This window comes from Anser cygnoides, chromosome 1 (genome assembly GCF_040182565.1).
Source record: "Anser cygnoides isolate HZ-2024a breed goose chromosome 1, Taihu_goose_T2T_genome, whole genome shotgun sequence".
In the NCBI taxonomy this organism is placed as follows: domain Eukaryota; kingdom Metazoa; phylum Chordata; class Aves; order Anseriformes; family Anatidae; genus Anser; species Anser cygnoides.
The window spans coordinates 64,961,795-64,977,123 of record NC_089873.1 but is presented as its reverse complement, the minus strand read 5'-3'; the positions used below and the strand labels follow the sequence as shown (position 1 = coordinate 64,977,123).

The window sequence follows — 15,329 nt, the reverse complement described above, 5'->3', positions numbered from 1 at the left end:
TGTAAGGCAACAGGAGTAAGAAACTTAGGCCTTTCCACCTCCAGAAGAACTTCTCATGGCTGGTCCTAAGGAACAGACTGACCTCACAGCCAACAGAATAAAACCAGACACGCCACATACTTTTCTTACTTTTTATATAAAATAGACATTTACATACATTTTCTTTTGCAAAGACTTCAAGCATAACTCCTTTATGTGAAATCTAGCCATAAATCCCACAGTGAAAAAAGCAAAGACTTTGCAAATTCCTGTACCACTGACATACATCCAGCTGCTGCTAAGTGTGAATTTATTTTTAAAAGATTTGTAATCCATGGGCTGTTTTCTTAATTTTTAAAAAGATATGCACAACTGATTAAAAAAATTAGATACAGAAATAAGAACCATATGAACAACAGCCAATGCAAACAACTCCCACAGGAACACGCAGCGTGACATCCACTTCAGGCAGAGATTTCTACAGTAATACAGTTGTGGAAGCCGTAACTTTTACAGAGGATACCACCGGGGGTATTTTCCGGAAGAAAAATTTCAGCAAGTCAGTACAAACATGGCAATGAGCTTTTGCACAAAGTTATTGAGATTATCTGAAGCAACTTTGCCACACTGAAACACTAGTGAATGCCAAGCACATTTTCCTTTTTTTTCCTTTTTTTTTTTAATTTTTACTTTTTTTTTGTATGTATATATATAGTTTTGCTGCTGCTGCTGGGTTTAAATGTACATGAAAACAAAGTGGTGCATTTTGAAATTGCTGCATGAGACTGAAAGTTGGTGAAAAAAACTCATAAGAGCTAATTTTTTCTAAAGAGTGTACATAATTTCAATATACGAAAAATTGAAATTGAGCACTTGGTCAATTTAATGCACATACAGTTTTAGGAGACTTAAGCACATACCAATTGTTTCGCTGGTCTGGAGGACAAATGGGGCAAAAAATCGTATACTTATATTCTAAATGGCCTAATCATTAAAATTGGAATGACAATTACCTTCCTTAACCAAATATTATACACCATCTTTGCCCTGGTTTCCATAACTTTTGAGAGCTTGAGATGTGTTTTTAAATAGTCTAAAGGGTGTCCAGTCACCCCTGCAAGTTAGGCTCTTTATTTTGCATTTTTTGACTTAGACTTCTTACACCACGTGCGTGCACACACACCTCGTCCTCATTGAGGTCTCTGGAATTAAGGTCACTTCCCCTGCTGCATTCACTTACTGTTTGGCCAAGACAAGTTGCCTGTACATTTTTAGGAAAATCTAGTCCAAGCAGTCTATGACAGATAGAAAATACACCCAACCCCACCCCGCATCATTTATCCTGAGGGATGGAAAAGGAATGGAAGAAAAGAATGCTGGACCTTAAATAAGCAATAAAAATAAAACAAAATCCATCAGCTGAAAATGTTATTCATGGGGAAAGGAAAAAGCAACACAATTACTATGTTTTTCATTTAGGATTAAAATGCACAGTGAGTACACAGGAGCCCTGTCTAACCAATTTTGAGTTAATTCTCCACTTTAATATTGGTGAGCATTGAAGTTTAGCCAATGCAACTTACACAAAGAATGAACTCTCCTCCACTATGTAGAGCTTCAGCCATTTATTAATTTGTAATCTTTGCTAACCATGCAGTGTAGTTGGCAGAAAACAATGTGTTTATAATTGATTATTTTATGAGCCACGCAATGCTAGAGGAAGAGGATATTTCCTATGATTAATTTGGATAATATCCAGTTTATCACAAGGTAAGTTGCTCTATTTATCTTTCACAATAGCATTCCCTTTTGGTGGAGGTAACCCGTTTCACATTATATTCCATTGCTCTGCTTTACCTACAATAAATCTTTCACAAGATTAATGTCCTGAACAAACACAGCATTTTAGCACAGAAACCAATGAGACAGGGAGTCAGATCAAAACTTCACAAAGGTTTAACTGCTTTGGTAGCTCATGGCCTGAATCATTCTCCAAATACTCTGCCAACTCACAGACCATCATCCTGCATAGATGGGGTATGAAGTGCTGGTTCAGGAACACAGAGTCCATTAATGAGCACTCCTCTCTCTGTAACTACCATAGACCCAGCTCAAAAATGTGGAGAGTGAGCCTTTCATCATATAAACATAACCCAGTTCAGCTGGGATTATCCTACATGGATACGTTACCAGCCTATTTCAGGAGAATGGATGAATATATGACATGCCTTCCAACCAAACTGCGTCCCTCACTGGAAGGATGGTATCATCTTTCTACATTATTCTGCAAGTAAGACAGCGTTACAAAAATGGTAATCCTTTCCCAGGATCTGGGAGGGGGCACCCAAAGTTTGATCATACACATGTGCCAGGTTTCTGAGGCCAAGATGGCTTTGATCGTTTTCTAGGACAAGAATGAGACAATCATTTGTACCAGGTCTCTCAGGAAAGACAAACGAAGCTTTAAGCCAAAGTTAAAAACACAAAACCAAGTCACCCCCGCTCACAAAGCATTGCTATAAAAAATACAACTTCTTTTATATTTGAAAAAATATGTGTCATTGGCCACAATTTAAAGCCACACTGCTGTGTGGCTTGTAGAATATATAGTATTTATTTAATATATCTTTATGAGACGAACTTTATAGCTGATACACTTTTTAAATGAGACGTATCTCCCCTAACCGCACAGCATCCCACAGGGCTCTGCTGGTGGGACCCCATCTCCTCCTGGCCAGTCTGGCAGTGTCTGGGCTGTGAAAAGCTGCTCCATGCAAGGTGCCCCGTGGAGTACATGCACTGGGAACCTGCAGAAATGTTGGGTCAGTAAGCCTACGGCTTTAAAAGTCGTGCAACAGGACAAGAGCTGCTGATCCAGCCCCAAGTCCTCAAACCCACCCTCAGCCACCAAAAAGAAAGTAGACAGCTGAAGAGAGAAGGGAAAATCCACCAGGAAAAGAAGTGTCTTGGTCCCAGCTGCTCCCTTGGAATTAATGAAGCTGGTTTGAAGGGAAAAAGCCCAGAAATCTGTCAGCACCTTCCCCAACAAAAGGTCTCTCCTTCCCACGAACCTGAGAAGCCAGCCCCTGCCCTGCTGCCCGCACTGGCTGATCTCCTGGGCCTTGGCCTTATGTGGCTGGAGGGACTGGTACCCCACAAGTCCAGCCTCGCCATGGCTCCAGCTGGCGCCCAGGCTCTGGCAGAGCAGATGTCTTTGCCAGCCTGGACTCCCTCTCAGCACCAAACGCAGCTGCTGTATGTCAAAAATTTGATCAACAGCAACAGCAAGACACTGAGATTTTTAAATGAAGCCAGCGGAGCCCGTAGCGCAGTGTCCCATCACACAGTGAATTAATTCGGAGCTTGCCAAGGTGCCACGACCAGCACCAACTACACCTGGGTGCCCCATGGGTCACTGCCACGTGGGCTTTTCCTGGCAGACGTGCCTCAAGGCATCGCGTTCTTAATCTGAACTCTCTGATTAGTAATGCCAAACCCTAGGCTGCTCTTCTGCAGGGACTGGGCACAGCCAAGCTCCATACACTAAGTGTTTCAGCAGTTGCCTGCTGTAAGGGGAACCAACTGATAACCTACCCTGATGTCCAGACGCAAAGGCAGAGGCACCAAGCACGACCCCACCAACCGTTCACACTTCCTGTAAATGGGTACAAACCCTGGTGGAAACACCAGAAGTGCTGTTACTATGATGAGTTTGGTCCAATGTTTGGTCCACAGCCATTTGCTTTAGAAATGGCATCGGGGGAATTATGCAAGCACACCTTCGTGCTGCTGCATTTTGCTAACTTCAGAAAATGCAAGTCCCAATGGCCAGCATTGTGGCCAGCTGTGAATGACACTGCCCAATTCGTATAAACCAGATACAATATATTAATTATTTGACTATAAGTTAAATAAATAAAGCTCAAAAATAAAAGCTCCAATTCTGAAGAGAACTTGTTTTCCCACTTCAGTTTTTAAAAAATATAGATTTATGACTGATCAGCTATAGCTCATTTTCTGTATCTTTTGTGGGAGGGGGTGAGAACACTTTGACAAAGTGTTTTGTCAGTGTTATCACCATAATGAGTGGGCTTGGTCCCTGCACACCCATAAAAAACCTCCTTAGTACCTTCCCAGCCTACCAAATCATCCCTAATCTCTCTGTAGCTTTACTTTACCTCCTACACCAATCAGATTAGTTGTTTTTTGTCTTGTTTTGTTTTTACTGGAGACTGGACAGGAAGACAAGTAATCCTAGAGTTTCCCACTGCCTTTAGATACTTCCATTTTTCTCAGAGTAATAATTATTTGGCCTGCAGGGAGAGAGAAAAGGGTAAAGCCACATGATTTTTGACAATATTGATATCATGAACCGGAATTATTACAAAATGACTATCTTATGAGTAAAACATTCAGCTGAAGTTTTTGCTCAAAGGATCTTTTGTCCTACTTGTACAATTATCCTACTAGGGTGATATTCAGATACTATTTTCCCTTTCTTTAGAATCATTTTCATATCACATTTAGAGCTGTATGAATGGCCACCTTTTCCTCACCATCAACCCCTTAAAACCTTTTTATGTGACCATTAGGACAATCTTTCCTGGCTCAGATGGATCTGGCAACACTTGCAACGAAGCCCATCAGTGGTACTTTCTGTGGACAAGGTGAGACTGTTTGAGTAACAGGAGACGCTACTTCACCCCACTGCAATGAATGAGTGCTTTGTCTCCATTGTTTCCCCAGTGATAACCATGATATTGGAGTTTTATGTCCCACCCACACTCCTGGTGTGATTAAAATGTGTTCAGCCTAAACATAAATCTTGAATAAAGGAAGGTTTTCATTTGTTCTCCAGCACGTCCCGCAGGAACTGAGTGCCTCCTGTAACTTTGGTCAAACAAGCATGCATTCAAAATTTGCCTTCCATAATTCTGAGTCCTGTCAAAGTTCCTTCAGCATCACTTCAAGCAATAGGCTTCCACCACATTCTTCTCCAAGGAGAACGAGATCCTTTCCACTGGTGTGACTGAATGCTATGTCTGATCTTTCTCCTGGACTTCCTGAAACCGTTTTTCTAAGCGATCCAATTTGGCCAGATTCTCCTTCAGCAACTTGCTGTTTGGAACCAGCTGCAAAGCTGTCTCATAGTAGGCACGGGCAGTGATGTAGTTTCCCTACAAAGGAAATGAGTGATAGATCTCATTTACATTCCCTGACATCGAAAGTTCATTGCTTGGCAGTGGTGAAGACCATACTATGAAGGGAAAAATGTTTATAAAACTTGACATTATTAAATAATGGAATACTTCTTCATTATGAAATGGGTCACCAAGTACTGTTAGCGTAAATTCGAACCAACACATGGCACAAAGTAGATTTACATTTTTCTATTATATTGTATCAGAAGAGTTAATTTTACTCAGAGACAGGATACCCTGAGGAAATCACACAATGTGACTCCTTAGGACCCAAATCATAATGATATCCTAAAGTATTCAAAAAGATAAGAAGCCACAGGGCTACCTGTCTATTTCCATAATTTTATGCCAGCATTCTGCATTAGACATCTTTATTAAATTTATTAGGTAGAAAGAAATTTTAAAGGTTGACTCACAGTGACATTTTTCTAAGGCAGGTCAACAATTCATGTAGGAAAACTTTAGAGATGGGCAGGTTGTTCCTTGTAGGGCAGGTTGTTCCCTCTTAAAAATATGGGATTTACATTATGTATTTCCGAGCAACCTGACTGGGAAAATTTATCTGGCGTGGAATAGACTTTCCTCCTTTTTGGATAAAATATCCAAAACTCTTGGGAACTCATACTGGTCATAAACCTGACCAGAGCTGCAGCTCTTGGCAGTCTGAAGCAAGTTTAACTCTCTGTCCTGAGTAGTAGTCTCGGTAGCTGACAGATTAAGGAAAAACAATATTGTCGTACCTTGATGTGCTCAATGCCTCCCATATTCATCCAGGCCTGTGCTTGGTCTGGGTTGAGCTCTACGGCCCGTTTATAGCTCTACATAAATACAAAACATTTTTAGGTTAAGAGTCTTGGTCTTCAAACAAAACCAGTTTCTAAAACCAGAAACTAAGTTTCCTCTCCCTCTAAATACCTTTATAATTTCAAATTCTTCTCATACACAGTGCACATGCTAAATTGCAGTGTCTTTGCAGTAGAGGTGACAGAACATACTGCTTCACTGAGGAGCTCATCTCGCGGGTTCTCCGTGTCCATACAGCTGCATGAGGAGCCACACCAATCACTGTGACCCTATCCTTGCTGCCCTGCACCTCTGGGGTCTGCTGCACATCCAGGTCATTTCCCTGGGCAGGTGTCTGCCACCCACAAGCCATGTCTGGGCTGTGGTGCTCCTTATCCGCAAGGCTTTAATTTGGAGCTGGCTGCAGACTACGATACAGCTGCCAGCACACAAGTTCCACCAGGACCTGAGGGCAGCACTATTCCTCCCCATTGCTTCTGCCACTGTACACGGGAGAAGAAGCAACAAGTACCTTGTGGACTCTGACAAACAGCACCATTTTTATGGTGTCACACAGGAAAGGATTCAAACCACGATTAGACATCTCTAGGGATATCGAGAATAGTCAGATCTGTCCCAATAACATAATTTTCTGTGCTATTATTCAGCACTAACAAAATTTCTGAGCTATCAAGCCTCTTGCTCCACAGGATAAGCCAATCTGCAAGCTATTAGTTAATAAGGTGAGATATGGTGGGCTCTCACAGGTCGCTGTGCTTTTAGCTGAGCCATCTTGGAGCTGGCCGTTGCTAGTGAGAGGGGCTGAGGCAGGATGGACCAAGGGTCTGGTCAGTGCACCAAGACCCAGGCTCTTCCATAGTCCAACCATGACCCCATACTTAACCTCTCAGAACAGGGAGCTGTATTTCCACACTTGATGAAAAAGGAGTATTTGTGAATGGTAGAAAGAAGTCCTCTATTGAGGAAGAAAACTGAAACTAACTCTGGCAAAGTTGGTTGCTCCATAGCTTTAGCAGTACCACTGATGAGCTCCCAAAGCCAACAGGCAGGGTGTGTGCACCATGGACTATTAGATGCAATGAGTTAATTCTATCTTTTAACCTATAAAACTATCCATAGGGCTTAGAGCAGTCATACCTCAAAAGCCTCGTCAAGGTGATTCTGTTCTCTTAGCTGGTTTCCTTTTGTGAAGAAGAGCTCTGACAAGATTTTTGGATCCTTTGGTTTTAGCTGAAGAGCTTTATCTATAGCTTCAAGTGCCTGTGAAAAAGCAAGAGGTCATTGTATCACTGTATTCTGCACCTTTCACCTTCTCAGGTCTGCCCACCACTAAGGCCTCCCAGTACAGAAACCCAAAGAGCAATACGTCATCATCCTCCTTCCCTTATTTGCCTCACGCTGTTATCACATGTGGAAATGGGTGTTTCAGATGCCTGTGGCTGATGGGCAGTGGGGCTGACAGCAGCACGAGCAGTAAGTGCTCACAACCTCTGAAAACTACAGTGCTTGGCTTTAGTACCATTACTTAGATAAACAGAAGGTTTTAGTGGGAAAAAAAAAAATCTCCTGGGTGTGTGCTAAGACACACGACACTTCTGGAGAGATGGAATGTAAAATTCTACCTGAGCTCTGTATGTGAGCCCTCTGGACAAGGACACCCTGTGACCACAGTACCTTAGCATAGTGTTCCTGCTTGCTGAAGATGGCTGACAGAAGGCGGTAGCACTCCAGACATTCCACATCTTCACCGAGTATATGGTTTGTCATCTTTTCAGCTTCCTTCGTCCGCCCCATCATTGCTAAAACCTGGGCCTATGGGGTCATATTATAAAAGGTTATGATTTTAAAAAGTTCGGCCCTCTAATATACAGTGCTGCTGACAGGCTCCTGCTCTCTGACAAGGCAGGGACTGCTGATAAGAGCCAGCCGCTCAGCAGCACCTCAAGATGGAAGGACCATAGGAACAGCCCAGCACTGATACTTCCTAGCAATAAGAGGCAGGTAAATTGTCTCCATACACAGTCCTGCTCACCTAGAAAGGCAGTGGCTGAGACACAGGGTGTGAGGTTGGGAGGGGGTGAGGAGAAACGATAAGGGTGGAGGGTGGGAGGGACAGTCACTGGGTGGCTGGGGTGGAGGGAGAGCCAAGCTCTGAGCCTTGGGTAACACCCAAGCCCCGACTTGGACGTGCTCATCTGGCACTCACCAGAGCCAGTCGGATCTCTTTGTTTGAAGGCTGCAGTGATGCTGCTTCTCTGTAAACCTGCAAAGCTTCTTCATATCGCCCTGTGTTATAATACAGTGCCCCCAGCGGGGACAGGATTTCAGCTTTCCGGGATACCTTCAGTGCCCTGAAATTTGGGAAGAAGAGAGATTCCCAGGTGATGTGGGAATCAGAGCATATGAGCAAGATGTGGCTTGCACTGGGATGGAGTGTTACTGGTACAGCACTCACAGAGCAGATTTGAGCACAGTGGGAATAGCACTACAAAGCTGCTCTAGCCACTGGTGTTTCTGTTAGAGCATTCCCCATCCAAAAGTAGCAGCGTGCCCTGCCTAGGGGCTTGGGAGGGGTCCAGGGAAGTCAACACTGCTTGAGTCAGTGCTTTCGTTCCAAGCATTCCCCAAAAAATAGCCAAATAAGCAGAAGTAAATCTGATTTCAAATGGATGGAGAAGGTGGGTGGGAAAACCCAAGCATGCACTGGTAGATTTGGGTATCACGGGCTCTTTAGCACAGGCAAGTCGTGTGCAAGGACAAGGGAAACCTCTGCCTCCCACCTCAAATTCTTACCTCTTGTACCACGCTTCAGCCTCTTTGTTCTGACCCAGAGAGCGGTGAAGCCTGCCCAGGTTTACCATGGCGACGTGGTGAGCTGGGCTCAGACGGATGGCCTGCCTGTAGTGGGACACAGCTCTCTCTGGAGCCCCTGGAGAACAAAAAGGCTGTTAAACTGGTGCCTCAGAAAAATCCTGTGGCAAATTCAGCATGAAGCAATGCTCTGGGTTTTCTTTCAGCTATTACTGCATGCATGGGAACCATTTTGAGAAAGAGATTTGGGAAGAAGAGATGTTTCCAGGTGACGTGTGAATCAAAGCAGACGAGCAAGGTGTGGCTTGCACTGGGACAGAGCAGAGAAGCTCTGCATGGCACACTCACCCCACCACAGTTTTATGGTCCTGGGGAAGAATGAGCGTGCCCACAGCAGCAATCCCTCTGGCCACCTGAGAGGGAGAGGACCACCCCAAAGTGCATGTCAGCACGCAGCAGGGGTAGGGATGGCTGATGGGCAGAGGCAGGGGAGTGTGAGCACAGATCGGGATGCCAGAAAGGAGGCTGGGCTGTGCAGGAATTACAGCTGTTACTGGTACAGCACTCACAGAGCAGCTTTGAGCACAGTGGGAATAGCACTAAAAACCTGCTCAAGCCACTGAAGAACCTCTGATGTTGTTGTCAGAGCTCGGCCTTTCTAGAGATTAAGTGTAAGGAAAACTGCTGACAGGCTCCAATATTTGGAGAGAATCCTGAGAAATAGACTTTGCCGGGGTAGGTTTTTGTAAGTTGAGTACATTCAGCAGAAAAAGGCTCCTGACTGAACGCACCCCTCTATCATGCTGCAGGGGGGATGTAACCCCTGTGCCGGCTGGGGTCATGTCCCACCTCCCAGGAAAGCATCCTTCTACCCTGGCCAACTGACCGTGGGCAAGCAGTCAATGGAGACATGGAGAACAAGCCACCCAGTATTCCCCACAACCCCACGAGAGCTGCAAATAGCTTCAGCAACTTCAAAACAGAGAATATTCCCTATACCTCTGCTGCTGGCCCTGCTCAGTCTTCGTGCACTGCTCAGTAGGAATGGGAGTAGCCACCAGTAACAGTTAATTCCCACCTTGACGCAGTAAGTCCAAGACCACAGTGCCTGGATGCCCATTCTGGAGCACGTAGACACCGTCTCTGTGTTTTAGAGGAGCCATTGGGTGGCACTGCTTCACTGTGAGAAACCCTCTACCTGGGTAAGGTCCCGCGGTCCATGACATCACCAAACACCACAATACGAGACTGTGCAAATGCCTTGGAAAGCCTATCATAATTCACCAGTGCCCGTATTTTTAGGAAATGCCAATGTTCAATCTGAATGGAAGAAAGGTGCCAGACCATTCATCCATCAACTTAAGTTCTAGTTCTAGTAGTATATTTTTATTTACCTAAATAATGTCTTTCCTCAAGAGGGATCTTGCAGTGCTTTCCTCAGGCAGAGCCTGCTTACTACTAAATAAATTAATGGGGCACGGTTAAAAATCTCAACATTTCTGTAATGCAAATATTATAATTTCAGCTATAGTGCTGGTTTAATTAGTTTGTACACTCTGTTTCTTGTTACGGCTGAGCAGATGGAAGTTTGGGAAAATCACATGTACAGAACATGCCAAAACAAGCAGCTGGGCAAGCACCTAAGTTCTTAAGGTCAGCCAGTGCCACCCCTGTCCAACACGCAAGGGTAATACACGTCACTAAGGGAGACACATTGAGTGTCTATATTCACTGCCGAGTTATCTAGAGATCCAGCTCTCCAGAGCTGACACTTACTGGAGGCTCTTGCACAAAATCCTGAGAGTTATTTGGAGTGGTGCTTCACCGTGATCCCCCTGTGCCCACTGGGGAAGAATGCAGTCTGTGAGCGACTCACTGCAAGCCAGTTCCTTCGTGGTTTGTCACGTCTCTAAGAAGGTTATTTGTACATCAGGGCCTTTAGTTTTGAAATTCAGTGTGGTGGGTTTTTTTGCTTGTTTGGTTTTTGTTTTTCTATTGTTTGTGTGGGGGGGAGTACAGTAATAAAACAGGAAAAGTTAGTTTGGACTTTGGCAGGACACAAGTGCAAAAAAGAAAGCACAATGCACTGCATTTGAAACAAAATTTTTGGTAGGAATAGGGTAGTTTATCTGGGTCAGGAATCAGAGAGAAGTACAATGTCAGAGTGAAATTACTGAGGAGTTTTTATTATTTGCACATTTGAATTTTGCCAGGGCACAAATTCAGAATCTCAATTTCTGTCATTGATGCCACAACTTTTTTGATTACAAATATTCATTTTGGCTTTCTGGTTATTTCACATTGGTAGTCCAGAGGAGTGACATCTGAGCGTCGGCTCAGAGTGAGGACAGCCAGCTGCACACCAGCAGACACCACTTTTTGCCATCATCCTTGCTTCCCAAGCACCACTGGAGCCGGGCACAGTGTGAAAGGGGCAGAAAGGGCAGCAACTACACACTTTAAGCCTACAATACTTCATCGAGTCACAGCTCTGTTCTGGAGAGACTTCAGAGAGCAGCTTGGTTTCCACTAGCTGTTTGTCAGTTCAGACTTGGACTTGCTTATAAAGCTGTCAATGAAAGGTGGCAACTGCAGAAGCATTTTTTTTCTGTTATACGGATGCCAGGAAGTGCCTGAGTCCACGGAAGTTGGATGGGAACCAGGAGCCCAGAAAAGAAAGGCTTTGTATGTCATTATGGAGCTCCCAAGAAATCAATTCACCCCATAGTATCTTAGGTTTTGTTTTCACAGATGATTGTGATTTAAAAGCCATGTTTATTTTTATAGTAGTGGCACTCAACCTTTAGTCAAAGAGCTGCTTTGTCACCAAAGAGCTGCAAATGCTCCAAAGACCATAACGATCCATTTGTGTGCCTGGGGTTGTACTTGATGCTGCTGTGCCTTCCTGAAGAAATAGTAGGATTGTCAGGGTGCTGCCCAGCTCAAATTGAAAAGAGGACAACTGCCTGTGTGAATATGGTGAGAAACGCTGTAGGAAACATCCAGGCTGAATGCCACTGCTGCACACTAACCGCAGCGACTACAAATTTCAGCACACTCTGCCATCTCAGCAGAGCAGGGATATTTATTTCCAAGCTACAGTGGAGGCACATCTACCGCTCTGGAAGCTTTTGACACTCTTTTAGAAGTGTACTGCTGAATAAAACAAGCCAAAGCAAATAAGCCTGAGAGAGAAAATCCCCTGTTCCGCGTCACTTACCAGTATCAACCAAGAAAACTCCGTAGTTGTTATGCAGATCGGAGCTCTCTGGACAATTCTCTATGCCAGCCTTGTAGACCTCCTCTGCTTCCTTCAGCCGTTCCTTAAAACAGAAGGAGATGTCTTAGCTGTGGCAGAAATGGTATCAGCACCATTTGTTGGGTACCTGCATTTTGTGGTAAGGCTCACTTTGGCACTGCTGGTGCCCTTCCTCCCTCCCCACATGGGGAGCTCAGGCCCCAGTTTGCCCCACCAAGCTGCTTACTAGGGGAACCTGGCCGTGGCCACTGGATTCTTGGAAGCCAAAATTTTACCCAGTAGCATGGATGTGATATATTTGCTGTCTGGCACTCCGCAGCAATGCAGACAGCTTTCCCCCCATACGCTCGCAATAGGAACTACCTGTGAAATACAAATATCAGCTGGAAAAGGTTGGGCGGTTTGTGTGCAATGTCAGTGAGCTTCAGCTAGCACGCACCCAGCTGGGAAATGCACAACGACAGGGGTCATGTTGGTTCTGTTAAGAATCTGTCATTTGGGAGCTGACATATTTTAATTTATTTGTTTAATGAGCATCTTGCTGGCTAACTTTCCCCCTCAGGAGCTCCGCTCTTTGTTCCCTGAGCAGCACGGAAAACACAAGGAATGAAAGCTTGGTGTGTGTGACAGCTGAGGGATGAGGAGCTTGCACAGGGCAATGAGGGAAGCAGAAGGAGGATTGAGGGTGATGAAAGAGTGGGGAAAACCTGACAGTTTCAGATGAAAAACAGGTGTTGTCAATGTGTGAGATGTAGCTCACTGGGACTGATAGGACATGCCACTGCTCTGATTCTCAGATGCACTGAGCCCTTACATTTTGCACAGATTTCAGTGAGGTTTGTAGGTTCTGAGCATTTTTTAAAAGTGCAGATTTTTTCTTTGGGAATGTCCTGCCTATGGAAGTGTCCCACTGGCTGTGATCTGTCTAGCCTAAGCTATGGGCAGCCAGGTCCTGAAACAAAAATAAGGCGTACTGTTTGGATCAAATAGCAACTTAATAAGGTTTCCATTTCCCTCCAGCCAGACGGTACGTGCCAGCTATCCACATGCTCACTAGCACCAGTTATTGAGATTTTCCTCCCCTCTACACTCAGAGCTTTGCTGTTGGGGTGTACAGATGGGAGGAAGGTTGTTCACAATGGAAACCAGCATGGTGCAGCAGGGTGCCAATTAAGCTTCCAGAAGCAAAGGCTTTTTTTTTTTTTCTCAGTTCTTCCACTTGTGCGGAGCAGAGCAGCCCTATGGTGACAAACCCCGCAACCTCCTACCAAAGTTCCCAGGCCAGATCAGACATTTGGGTGCCTGCTGAGGAAAGCCTGGCACCACCGAGGCAGAACTCATCATGCTTAAGAGCTGAATCCACATTGAAATTGGGGGGGGGGGGGGGGGGGGGGTGCATTCACTCCCTGCCCCACCAACGCTCCCCTGTGACCGGCTCTGCCTGGCCACAAGAAACTGCCAAGCAGCTTGGCCTCAGGTGGACTGTGTGTCCTCAGCTTCATGATCACATCTGGCTGTCAAGGCAGGCCATGAGAAAACACTTTCTGGGGAGCCTGGGCCACGTCTTTGTGCAAAACAGAGCTGGGTCTGCTCTTCAGCCCGGCTGTGAACTCTCCTTTCCTCCCATCATGCAAATCCCACTGCGTACTGGGCTTTCTTTGGATTTAAAGGGTGTACCTGACAGCAGCATGTGGTCTGTAGTTGTTTAAAAGCAGGGACTCCTTTCTCACCTCTTATATCAGAACTGGAAAGCTGGAATTAATAGCTCTGGAAGACTATGGTTGATGAAAGCAAACGGTTTGTCATGGTTAAGTGCTTTCACATTTACATGATAAAGGTCAGCCAGCAGAAAAGATAGGGTGTGATAAAACACAGAAACACATTTTTTAAAAGTGATTAAGTTTGGACATTTTGGATATATTTATGTGAATTTGACATCATTATCCTGCAGGGTCAGGAAAAGTGGAGCGATTGTCAGAATTGACTAAAATGAAGAGCAACCTCTTAAGAAAGTACGTGCGTCAGACAGACATTAACAAGTATATTTTCAAGAATTTCTCTATTGATTTCTTTTCCACTAATTTTATTTTTCAGCAGAGGAACACGGCTTTGTATGCATATATGTCAGCTGTCTTCATTTTGTTTACCAATCATAAACCTGATCTTTAAGCAAGAAAGGGCTATGTTAAACTGGATCTGGATCAGCAGCAGTGTCCCATGTCAGAATATTCCCACTCACTGATATCAAGCACCTTCAGCATTTTTGTCACGGTTGCATTGCACACGCGTTCGTAAAACACTTTTTTGGCATCTAACACCCTGACCCCGCATGCCTCGGGCTCAGAGCAAAGTCTGGAATGACTCCTCCAACAAAGTGCTTGCATTAAGTGCAGTCAGAAATTGAGAAGGGTGGGCCCATCTTTTCGTGCCAGAGCTTTCTCCCTCACAGCCTCTCTTCTTAGGAGAAATGCTGTAAGTTCATCAAGGCTTGATTCTCATTAACACTTAATAATGCCGCTTCCAGACCTTCATGAAACATTAATCAAGCTCACAGAATTCAGAAGACTGGCTTAAAAAATGTATGAGATTTTTATGATATTAAGAAAATTATGCATGTGAGGATCTCTCAGTTAAACTCCAGGGTTTTTAAGTCTGGTTTTGTGGTTTTTTTTTCATGGCTCGGATTTTCAGTCTGGGTATGTCTGAGTAGGCTCGCTGCTGCAGCTAAGTGGGTTAAAAAGTTTCTTTTTCTTAGGGCAGGCTGATATTCTTCCCAAAGAAAAAACAAAAAGTAAAAAAACAAAAAACCCAAAACCTTGAGCCCACAAACTAGGGTCTGAAAAAAGCCATCAGGTAGCATGAGACAAGTGATAAAGCTGCAAGAGCTAGGAAGGTGCTGCTCCACTGCCTCATAGTAAACCCAGGGGAACCACAGTTACAACAAGGGGCACAGCACTAGCAAGCAAAAACATTAAACATTTAATTTCTGATGTTAGTACCACTGAAACAATCACGGAAAACAATACCTTGTGACTGAGTTACGCTATCAAGCAGACAGCAGTACGATGGGAAAGCATTTATAAAAGGCACAAACAAGCCAAACTTTTATACAGTGTGGAGGTGTTTTCTTTTTTCCAGATGGGGCTCTGACTTCAGAATCAACTCACAAGGAGATAAAAGGGCAATCACACCGAGAAGCACCCTAAGCCCCTGGTGCACGAGAGTTGCCTCTTACAGTATGTTTTACAGCTATGGCCAGAAAGACACCATAAGCT

At 44.5% G+C, this 15,329-nt stretch overlaps 1 protein-coding gene across 2 annotated transcripts in view; it reads right to left on the bottom strand.

The window, feature by feature from the left end:
- Window positions 1-117: 117 nt before the first annotated feature.
- Window positions 118-15,329, bottom strand: part of TMTC1 (transmembrane O-mannosyltransferase targeting cadherins 1) — a 153,165-nt gene continuing 137,953 nt past the window's right edge. For both annotated transcript variants that reach the window (XM_048057941.2, XM_048057945.2), the window contains exons 14-20: window positions 12,016-12,118; window positions 8,778-8,913; window positions 8,191-8,335; window positions 7,659-7,796; window positions 7,122-7,244; window positions 5,921-5,998; window positions 118-5,156 (exon numbers count right to left, since the gene is read on the bottom strand). In XM_048057941.2, coding sequence (XP_047913898.2) covers window positions 5,016-5,156; window positions 5,921-5,998; window positions 7,122-7,244; window positions 7,659-7,796; window positions 8,191-8,335; window positions 8,778-8,913; window positions 12,016-12,118 — 864 coding nt within the window. In that variant the 3' untranslated portion in view covers window positions 118-5,015. The remainder of the gene's footprint in view (window positions 5,157-5,920; window positions 5,999-7,121; window positions 7,245-7,658; window positions 7,797-8,190; window positions 8,336-8,777; window positions 8,914-12,015; window positions 12,119-15,329) is intronic.